Here is a 12,276-nt window from a genome sequence, read left to right as displayed (position 1 = left end):
ACCCAGGCTCAAATTCCATTTGTCAAATCGTGCATTGTAAACATCATTGAAGGTTGTCGCTAGGTCAGATTAGTTTCATTCTAATTAAGAATCGAGTTATTTATTAGCAATAATTGTGGTTAACAGCAATAGCGGCGCCAGCTTCAAATTGTTAAATCTTAATTTGATTTAACAATTTGAAGGCGTAAAAATAATCAATAGTTATAATTATAACATATCAAATAAAACGATCACTGTAATAGAATAATTACAGGCAGTATACGTTTTTGCAAAGAGACAAAAAATAAAATAAAATAAAGTACGTAGTATGAGAACATATTATATAAGATTTTGGGACTTCATTATAATAAAATAAAAATATTTTTGGAAAACAACGCGTTGAAGTCTTTCTTTAAACAAAATAATTGCTTGAAACAATGGTACATATTAACATTAATATTATTACTACATTTAAACGTGTTAGTTCAACAAAAAGTGCCTAATTAGATTGTTAGTGTTACAAAAAGCTAAAAATGATTTTCTACGGGAATTTTAGTGTCATTGTCGAGTAAAAAAGTAGAGTTGCGGAAGTGACTTGTCAATTTTGAGCTCTAAATTTAGTACATAACTCTGCAGGTACTAAGAAATCAAATATTATATAAAATCAAAGTGCTTGCTACCAACATAAAAAATCTAATGAAATTTAATATATTCTCAGGCTTAAATTTTCAAATGGCATGACACTCGTAATAAAATAAAGTTCTAATTGGTCACGCACCGGAGTTTTGGCATTTGCATTTGAACTTTTAAGCGATTCGCACCCGTCTTCACCACGGAATATAGGCTAAAGCTGCGTCAACGGCGTCTATTTAGAATTAATGGGTATCGTTATAGCATTTTGATAAGAAACACGAGGCGTTTTTTGCCAAAATCAACTGTTTGCTTCTATTTTGTCTGAAACTGGTTACTGTACGAGAAAAATAATAAGAATATTACGTCTTCGTTTAATCTATACAGTTCATTATAGTTTAATTAGAAAAACTTGAAAGGCTTGAAATATTAAGTTTTAGGAGCCATATGAGTAACATCGCCACACCTTTTTCTAGCGTGAAGTTCTTGCATTTCGTGATTGGTAAACATGTCGGTTGACTTATATAAGACGAATATCTTAGTCCTCAGAAATAGAAAGTCATCTGTACCTTTAACATGAGTTTTTAAAACATCCCACAATTTTACGTTACGTTTACTCAATCCATTATTCTGTTCCGTTTGCTTATTGATTGGAATGTGTATGGGCAAATACGTAAACAAATACCAAAACAGTCATATTTGTCAAAACGTAAAATCTCATGCTAAGGATACTGTAATCGGCTTCAGGTAGAATCCCGCATCTGCCTTGAAATAACCCTAATCTTTATGGAGTTTTGATAGTAACTCTCACCATCAGATAAACTGCTAGCTCATAAAAAAAATTAAGAAGTAGACCCTTAAAATAACCAAATCATATATTCTTATAAATAATCTACTACAATTCTTTAGACCTGCAATTCATATAAGCAACTCACTTAACACTATCCAATCAACTTGCAACTCATAGAGACGAACTATTAAATCATACAACCAGATTGTAAATCTGACGCTTGTTTCAATTTATAGCACAATCAAAGGTAAGTTAGCTAAAGGTACTCATTAATATTAACCATTCCCTTTATCGAATAATTAAGAGCAACAAGGTTATTGCTAGTAACATAACACTGACGCAAGTTTCCCTTTCACCAACGCTATTGGGCCGTTATATCACTATATACATAATATATAATGTAGTGCATGTCAGTATTTGTTATTACTCGTTCTATTAAAACTGATACATATCTAAGCAGGTGATACAAAGTCTACTACAATCTTGCAAGTTTTGAAAAGTTGTTTACGCTTTGTTCTTTTTTGTACATTTTAAAGATTGACACAATATTAATTAGTAAGTAGATTATTTAGATGCATACATAGGGTAGTCAATGTTTATTGGAGGCTTTATTGAAGTTTCTAAACACCCGAAAGCGTAACCCGTAACTCCCTCCATCAAACCAAATATAAACCCTTAGTATGAGTACCCTTAGTATGTGTTTTTACGTTGTTACAAAAATGACTGTTTTGTTATTTGTCCATACATTTCCAATCACCGCCCCTAGCGAATTGTATCAGAACTGATTCGAAATGTACGGGAAAAACGTAAACAAACACCAAAACAGTCATTTTTGTAAAAACGTATAAACTCATATTAAGGGTACAGGCCTCCAACAGTTGTGACCAAGCGGTAGGATATAAAAAGAATGGCTGCTAAATGCTAATTCCAAGAATAGCACCGAAAATTGACAAATTTTACTAGACAAAAACTGACAAATTAAAATCTATCTATACATTGATTAAAGGGTTATTGATAAACAGGGTTTATTCTATTTTAACTAATATAATTACAGCCGTCACTACCTTTACAAACAATGAATAGAACCACGAGCATTCGTTTCTTTGCATATTTTTCAGAATCGATTCTTTACAAAACTATTTTTAAACCTGAATACGTTACCATAACAACAATACAAACATGGTTACATCGTAGCCTAATCGATTATTGTACACTCGTTTCTCGACAATCGAATCGTGTCGAATCGACTCTATTGCGGGCACGTCGCTCATTGTAAATGGGGAATAGAGTTTTATAACGATTTATAATGTGTATAAATAAAATGATTACCGCTTTCGAAGCCTTTATGACTCTACAATAAGTATAAGTTTGCGTATTTGTACAAGTTTTTAGTGTTTTATGCAATAGCAAAAACGTAGAGTTTGTTTTATTGGCTTTTTTTATTTACTCTGTGTACTTCAATAGGTAAGGTTTAATTTAGTGTACACTGAAAGTAAGAAAGAAAGATTATGGTTCAATGGACAATGGTTTTTTTAAAGTAAAAAATATTTATTCTGCACTAATATAACGCCATAATGGATAGAGCTGTAATTTCATTTTCAAAATATTTGAAAATGAATCAATTACTGTTCTAAAATTAAATTTTACATTATGCGTTAAAAATAACCATTCCTGTACATGGGAATACCGGTATTTTCTGAGGAATTTTAAGCATAATATTGAAAAATAATTTTGCACACTCAAATTTTGTATAATGCGCCATGTAATTGTAGAGCAAGTTATCAGTAAATTTCCAATATTTTGCTAGGAGTTAGCGTACATGTGTCATTTACATTAAAATCACGTGCCCCGCTACACTCTCAGTTCGGAACATAAAACATGATTTCAGGTAAGGCTTTACTATTTATCGCGTTTACACGAATTCTATTGGAAAACAATAATATTTTAAACGATTCTTGCCTGAAATTCTAACTAACTTCCTTGGTTGACTAGGTAAAATTACTGATTTCCGAATAAAAGTTAGATAAATAAATGGATTGAATAACGAATAAAAACAATACGAACAAGTGCATGAATAAATTATTTAATACAATAAAAGGGTTATGGTACTTGTATTTTTTTTAAAAGATGTGTGTTATGGAGTTTCTTTCGATGCTTCTTCGAACGATATCCATAACGAAACACCTTGTGAATTGGTGGTAGTTATATTGACATTCAAAAAGTGCTCTGTAAAGAACCTATTTTGAATAAAAAAAAAATATTTGATTTCATTTGAATTGGCAGTCGGGTAAAAATAGTTAGTAATTTTAGATTAATATTGATTATATAAAAATGAATTCCTTATCTGCTGACCTATCTTAAATAGCTGTATATGTACTTACTTTTTTATACTACTAGCCTACTAGCAGGAATTACGCTGTTTCAATCTCAATGGTGCTCAAATTATTAAAATTGATACGCATCAAAAATATTCTGCGAGACTCATCTGTTTAAACTTTTAAATTCCAGAAAAAAGGGTTCTAGCACAATGTTTTCTACATTAGCTCATAATGATTTAGCGGTTTCGCAACAATGAATTAAATAAAACATGCATTTCATTATGTACGTCAATAATCCACATCACTTAAACTAAGTAACATATGAAGCGCACAAGCTCGCTAATAACTCATCATATTTCTAAGAAGTACAATGAGTTATTAGCCAATAACTGAATTAACCGTTCACTGTCATTGGCACATGGTTCATGAATGAATCTGACTCATTATTTCACAACTGGGACTAGCCGAAAGCATTATTTTCCTCTTACAGCCTTTAGGTTTCGCAACCCTGTGATTCAGAGCCGAGATTCGTCTCGGAGTCGAGATTTTGTGAAATAGGTATTCCCGGTTATAATGATTGGCAATTTTAGTGAATGAAGTAAATTTTGATATTTCATATAACGACTTTATAATTTTGTATATAAATAAAGTGCTCCAAGTTTAGGTACATATTAGGTAGATACGTTTCGAAAAGGAAATCAACTTAAATGGTCATAATAACTTACTAAGTATTAAATATATGTGTAGTAATTAATAATTTTCTGATTTGTGAATGACAAATTTACGACGTTTGTAATCACACTTAAACCATTGAAGTACAAACAGACTTATAGACCCAGACTTATAAAAATGTAAATTCATCGTTTGGATATCTGCCTGACCAAACCGTCGACACATTAGACTAATATTGATAAGAATACCACACGAGTTATAAATTTTGTTTCAAAAACTTTGTAGTAGTAATAATATATCTCAAACTTAATGTTCCACCAATTTTAATATTAAACGCAATCTTGATTTCTGAACACCTGCATAAACATAATAATCGCATTAAGCATTTCTAAAGCAAACGAATGGGCGATCTGACTCACGCCACGTTCACACATCGGACCTCTTCGATCACGTAATGCACTTGCGTCCTCGACCCAAATGTGGACGCAAGTGAAAATCGGACCGCAAACAATCACCCCATTCTCTTTGCTGCTTAGAAAATATTACGAAACTCCGAATTCTCGACCGTTTTTAAACCGTAAATGATCTTTTATTTTACGTAAACGACTTTACAAATATTGTAGTAATGCAGACTATTCAAATTTATTAGTAGACGTATGAAGCATTTTTTTAAGATATATCTCTTCATTCAATTGTAACACTACAGCTACGCATACTTTCGCCTTATAATAGAGTGTAGTAGCGTGAGCTATGTAGTAGGGTTTAAATAACTTATATGAAGTTCAAAGTGATCTTCTATAGTATTTCTAACTTATATTTTATTATAGTATATATTTTTATCTTCTAAAAAAATAATACGTTAGAATTACAGAGTCAAATTTTAATTTTATTTTATTTGCAGATGTCCTTAGGCGAAAGTGTCTACGGAACATCAAATCTGTTACTCTTATGCTACTTTTAATACAACAAAAGTGTTAAATAAGTCGCTCGCGCGTCCTCGACCTAGATGTAGATAGACGCAAGTGAAAATCGCACCGCAAACAATCACCCCATTCTCTCTGCTTCTAAGAATTGTTACGAAACTCGCAAACAGTCAAAATGTTAGCGGTTTGTTTAGTTTTCCTACTGTTGTTATTTTGCTTCATTTATTTTAGTAAATTGTCTGTAATATGACTGTACCCTATATATTGGTTTGTAATATTTAACTATTATTTTACGATATTTTTAAACGAATTATCTAATATGATTTTGTGATTTGGTTAGAACATTATTATAATTTATTTAAAGGCTATTAGTAATTTAATTTTATTTAATTATAATTAAGTTAAGTTAAGTAATAGATTACTATCACAAACTATGACTTTTTTAAAGCAAAAATTACATAAAAATATTTTATACCTTTGTTAGTTACTAATTAAATTTGCATTCGTACAAGTACATATAAAAACTACGCTGATCACAATTTATCAGAACGTACAGCACATTAGAGATCAACTTAAGTAGGATATGTTCACTCATTACGCTCAAGAAATGCGAGGCACGACGGAAAATGATTAAAACTGAACTGACTCCGATGAATTACTTCGTGTACGGAATCTTAATACACACATTTTAATAGCGTGGGAGCCTCCTAAGGGTCTAAATTACAGCTAACAGGAATGTATGCTTACTGTTTACGTTGAATTTTAAAAATAGAATCGTAGTAGAATTAGTAGTAGGGTAGTTTGTTAACCTCAAGTTTGTTCTTTTAATTTAGATTTTTTAGTCAAGGTGAAATAACGTGTAAATACTGGTATTTACTGTTATGATTTTAAAATTAAAGAAATTGTATACAATAATATTGTATCTTTTAGAATCAACTTAAATAATTATATTCACGAAAGAAGTATTTAAATTAGTATACAACAAAATAAGAAGTCATTTTATTATTAATCTATAATAATATGACTGTATTCACTAAAAAACGTTTTGAAAATTATAACCGTCAGCTATATGTATGTTATTTATTCAAAAAAAGCATAACACAAGCTTTAAATTAAATGACACATATTACTACAAGACTCTGATACAAATATTAACTGAATTGTTCCTAAAGGTCTCAGAATTCCCAACATATATTCCTACACTGGCTCTATAATAATAATGATTACCGAGCAATAAAATTGGAATATAGTGGTATGAACATAAACGACATGTTTTGTAAGGAAAAGGGTTAAATTAATATTTAAGCGCACGTGTGGTACTTGTGTCGGCGTCAATAAATTTTTATTATATCTAAATATACTATTTTATTTATACACTTATTCCGCTTGGAATAGAGTCGACTCTTGTAAGCCTCGTTGTAAGCTCTGTTTTTACAATAATTGCTTCAAACCGACCTTCGCAAGGATTACTTCCGAGTTCTCAAGCCTTAAGGCTTAAAGCGCAGTTTTTATAGCGACTGCCTGGTCTTGATATTTGCGTTATACTTTGTACTGCGCTCTTGTTTATTGGTACGTGACAGTAATAAAGATTGAAGCTGTACGCTTTGTTTATTTCGCTTGTATTATTAATTTGTAGTATATCAATGCGATTTTAATGCATTTTACAATTTACATTATTACATACGTATCGATGTAAATTTTATTGAGACGTATCAAATTACTTAAATTTACTATATCTTAGTTATGAATTTTTCATCCTTATTTTCGAAAAGCGATATTATTAACAATAACTGCAAAGGTACTTTTGTTTGGTTTATACTTAGTTGTTACTTTATTATAATTATGAGTCATGAATGCACCTTTTGCGAATTACAAGGCAGCATACGAGTCATTTATAAGCGATGGTACGGAATCCCACGATGCACTTAGGATTCTAGTTAAGTATTCTTTGATTCAGTTTGCTCAAATAATATTAGTCTCTTACAAGTCCGTTCTTACTTCAGACCTAAGTTATTACTTTTTTATTCTACTAAAATTTAATTTTAAATTTTATCGCAGCTTCACATTTAGTATTCATTAGTAATAATCGATAAAATATATTATTGCTTCTGCCCATTTACGCGGACTATTAAAAATCAAATCGAGCTTGACTTGTTTTATTTAAAACCGCATGAAACTAGTTCCATTTAATGATGCCCAATTAGTAGTCCATATTATAATCTTTTGGTATATTCCGCAAAGATGTAACTTTATACATGTATTTAATAAGCTACGTATATTTTGCATTATGTGAAATAGTAAGTTTTGAAATTGAAATTTGTAATTGAAGAAGCGAGTAAACTGTACTTATCATGAGAAATATGACTATTTAGGTTTTGACAAATATGACTATTTTGGTATTTGTTACGTATTTGCCCATACAATTTCCAGTCAGCGCCCTTAGCGGGTTGTATCAGAACTACAGTGTCAGTAACGTAACATTAAATGTCTAAATTGACAAAATGGCGATTTATGTTTTGTCTCTCTTTTTTTGCGAACATGTGAGGCAGACAGAAAGACTTGAGCACTTACTTATTGTTAAGTTTACTCAGTCTACTGAAACAAACGGAACAGAATATTGGATTGAGTAAATGTAACGTAAAATTGTGGGATGTTTTGAAAACTCATGGTAAGGGTACTGTATCCAAAACTGCATACAATATATAAGATATCTTGGTGCTTCCGAGGTTTAACATGGCCTCATATGCAGGTCAATTTGAAGGCGACATATGACGTATGATGCGAATTTACGATATTTTACACAATACTTTTAAAACATATGATACAATATATGTACATAATTATGTTCTTCTTCTAGATACTTCAGTAATACGATTATCTACCGCGAAAAACTTGTCAAAATTATGTTTTTGTAACTTTAATTCAATTTTGAATTCTCGATAAAGTAATAATTACAGTAATTAATATTAACAATGGCAGGAACATTGCAATGCTATGCATTACGAAGAATTAATTTTGTATGTGTTTTCCTCATTTAATAGTAAACATTGTTATGAAGACGCTACATTTACCTACTCTGTATAATTAGTTGAAATTATTACCTAGTATGTGACGCATATTTACATGTGTTACGTTTTTATAAAATAAATAATTAATAATTAAATATTTTTGTAGAATCTACTATCTACTGTCTTTTTAGAATATAAAATTTGATGTATCATTGAAAGATGGAATATCTTATAAAGGAAATTAACAATTATTCATACAATCACATTTTCTTTGTTTTTAATGTATCCACGACTTGATAGGTAACGATAATCGAGGTATTAATAAATTCCAATTAAACTTTTCTCAATTGCTTTCAATATTCTGTAATCAAGAAATCAATCACATAGCGGTATGAGCAATATAAAGTCCTCCAAGCCATAGTCCATAGTCATCCAAGCCATAGTATCACAAAGTTTTTGTGTGATTAAATCAAATAAATAAACAGTCCTTCAAATTGGAAGTAGTCACTGCGGTTAAGGAACAGCTGTATTTAACCCTAACTAGCAAAATTACTGTTTCTAAGGTTGCGTCCAAACAACGCAGTCATGTCATAAAATTCCATTATATTCCTTATATCAAGATGAAAGGAATGACTTCCTAATTAAGCTGCAATTAGGGTGTTTACACACCTCGCCGCTAGAAAGCACAAACGTAATAGCGAATAAACACGCAACGGAGTGTAATGTATGCGTGATTATGGAAGTGTAACTAGGATAATCTAAGCCAATGGTTTTTACTTTCATATAGCTTCTATGGTTGAAGAAATAGAACATAGATAGACTTATATATTTATTTCTTATACGCATAATGAGATCTTGGTTTGGATCGATCGTTGGTTCTATATTAAATGCTTAAAGTTGTTTTTGAGACGTTTAGTGGTTTGACTTGTTTGGCGATCTTACAAACGATTTAACCAGTTCTATGATATATTTATGGGGGGACTTTTAAAAATTATATTCTTTGGGATGATATGTACATTGTACATCATTCAAAATATTGACTAAACAATATTTTTGTCGAAAAAACTGGGTGAAAGAGACATATTAAGAAAATAAAGTCCATCAAAGAGAAATATTATATATAAATATTATTAAATAGTATTAATTAATAATATGCTCTACTAAGTTTTTTTAAGTAAGAATTTATTTAGCTTCAAAAGTTTGTATTTTCGGGTTGTCACTTTTTAATTTTACAAAATTAATGATAAAATGCATTTAGAAAGCAAAAGGTAATTGAATGGGAATTGTGACTATTATATTGAGTTATTTGAGTAAAGTATATTAATTTTCAGTATAATAAAGAGATAAACTGTAACTTGCATTAAATATAATTTATACTGTATTAAGAAGACAAAGAAACATTGCATCTAAGGGATGACGTCACACATCTTAAAGGTAGTCTAGTACTTTCACAAGCTGACTCGTTATAACATACAAAGTCAACATCAACCCATAAATGTCCCATTGCCAGGCACGGGGTTTCTCTTAAAATGAAAAAATGTACCAAGTAAAACTATTTTCGGTAGATTTAGAGGAAATATATATTAACGAGAACTTGTAGATAAAAATGAATAATATTTAGTGTATATTTTGTTGCCCGTAATGGAGTCATCGATTAATTAATCTGCGACGTGCAAGGGTCCAGATTCAGTTCTCGGCAAGCACTGAAGATTTTTATTTATGTTTCTATTAATTCGTACATATAACACAATGTATATACACATCATATTTTGTATTCTTGTCTGTATGTTCAATACATCACAACACAGAGAATCCTAATGTGGGGCTGAATATAGAAAGTGTAGAAACTTGTGAGCTACAAAAAGATAAATCTACATCGTAAATAATGATGCGCAAATACATTTGTTTTACCTCAATTTCCGCTGCATAGGAGCTATGCTTATATTATTATTTTTATTTTCTATAATATAGGAGTAGCAGACGAGCATGCAGTCCACCTGATGGTAAGTGGCTACTGCCGCCCATGGATCTGTAATTATCTGTAATCAACCCCAGATAGGATTAGATATTCCTACCTGAGGTCGGCCACAGATGCGCCGCTACCCCTGAGGACTAAGCTGGAACGCCGAACGAACAGTAATGTATGTCAGGGGTGGGGCCGACCTCAAGTAGGATTATCATCTTATCTGGGATTGATAACAGACCATGGGTGGCAAATAGCACTTACCATCCGGTCTAAATACTTGATTCCTACTCAAAATTATAAAAAAATCTACATTTTATAAGGAAGAATTGTGATAATGTTATGCTTATAAATGTACCGGTTTATGCTGTCCGTTGTTTGTCCGTCAATTCTAGAATTTTATTAAGTAGGTATTCATGTATTTACAATGTGTGTTGTTATATAACTTTACAAATATGCATTTTAGTGCTTATTGGCTCAACATGCAGATACTAATGGAAAGCTGTAATAAACGTGTTTCTCTCAATTATTGAATGATTAGGTATCATTCTACGATATTGCTAGAACATACAAATATAGATTAGTCGTCTATCTCTGTCCCACTCAATCAAACTTAATACGGCTATCTCTTTCACAAATCAGTCGTCGATAACTTATCTATACTTAGTTGTTTGTTCCAACAAATTGTTTTTGTGATAATGAACGCTTACATCATCTCTTTTTATGACGGTCTTACTTTTCGTAGTAATGCTGAGTGCTTTTACTAATTAAATCTTGTCACGAAGTCAATCAAGATAAGATTTAGAAGTGTAAAATGTAATTAAGGCAAGTCGTTTTGTTATGAACTTTTTTTTTAAATCAGTTTTGAAAAATTCAGCTGACTCATAACTTACAGTTATTTAAAATGAATATAATACATAAATATGATATAACATGCAAATATGATAAAAAATAATAATTAAAAAAAAAACATAAATGAAAAACACAATAAAACTATAAAATGGTAAGTAAATCAACTTTTTACTTGTAGGCAGCTAAAACGTTGCTTAGCGAATTAGTATGTCGTTTTAGTCACCCGTCCGTAGCATGCGTGACGACGAATGCGGCCATGTCAAAATCCACATTTATTTCCATTTAATAAAGCCATTACCAACATTGTCACAGCGTTGGAGATGCGCATTGAATATTTACGAACTAAAAAGCTCTTTAAGTGGCCCCATGTGGTTTGTATTATGAAAAACTGTTCACGTTTTATGCAAATACGAGTGAGCTCCGAGCGAAAACTAGAAAGTTAACTCACACATTCACCCGCACTACCACACTCGAGCTACGTCGGTACGAGTCTTTCGGTTTCATAATTCAGGACCACTTAAATAACTTATTTATTTCAATAAACATAAAAACTCACCGCTTCGGACTCCTCAATAAGATTGTTCTCCCACAACATTTTATCTCGAACAGTTCAAAGTCACAGAAAATAAATGTTCAACGTATGTATCAATGTGCGTTACTTGTAAACATTCAGTCCATTTCCGCGCGATGGGTGTTTACGGAGAAAATTCGCATTCCGTTTTTATTATCCAATGGGATTGTTCCCGGTGAGACGGACACGACTGCTGCCGTGGCTGGGTCTCGACGTTGTATGCGCGGGCGCTGGTCGCCGAGCGCGCACGAAGACACCCGATCGCTTACGAACTCACCCGACCGCGCCGACCTACTTTGTTCTACTTCGAAACGCTCCGAGTGGCCGGGCAACGATTTTTTTCTTGCATTTTCCGATGAAATGCTACCATTGCTACCTGTCTTAGCACCGACGTAACAAAAACCGACAAGTCGTTTTCCTATATAGTTTTTTGCGGGCAGGGCTTTAATATAAATTTCGCCTTTTGCATAAAGCTGACAATTAAATGAAAAGCTTTTTCTTATTGCGTATAGCAAAATTTCTTACTGCTAGAATAGATAAAAAATGCAGAGTTTTCCGTAAGATTTGAAA

General features: G+C 31.7%; 1 protein-coding gene across 2 annotated transcripts in view; it reads right to left on the bottom strand.

Annotated features, from left to right (window-relative positions):
* The window catches only part of LOC140751487 (DNA-binding protein D-ETS-4), a 40,218-nt gene extending 28,278 nt beyond the window's left edge, over window positions 1-11,940 (bottom strand). For both annotated transcript variants that reach the window (XM_073085362.1, XM_073085363.1), the window contains exon 1: window positions 11,692-11,940. In XM_073085362.1, the coding sequence (XP_072941463.1) occupies window positions 11,692-11,730 (39 nt within the window). In that variant the 5' untranslated portion in view covers window positions 11,731-11,940. The remainder of the gene's footprint in view (window positions 1-11,691) is intronic.
* Between the last annotated feature and the right edge of the window lie 336 nt (window positions 11,941-12,276).

This window comes from Epargyreus clarus, unplaced genomic scaffold, assembly GCF_041222505.1.
Source record: "Epargyreus clarus isolate Ecla_fem2 unplaced genomic scaffold, WU_Ecla_fem_2.2 ptg000023l, whole genome shotgun sequence".
Taxonomy (NCBI): domain Eukaryota; kingdom Metazoa; phylum Arthropoda; class Insecta; order Lepidoptera; family Hesperiidae; genus Epargyreus; species Epargyreus clarus.
The sequence above is the reverse complement of the archived record's forward strand: the minus strand, read 5'-3'. Positions and strand labels throughout refer to the sequence as shown.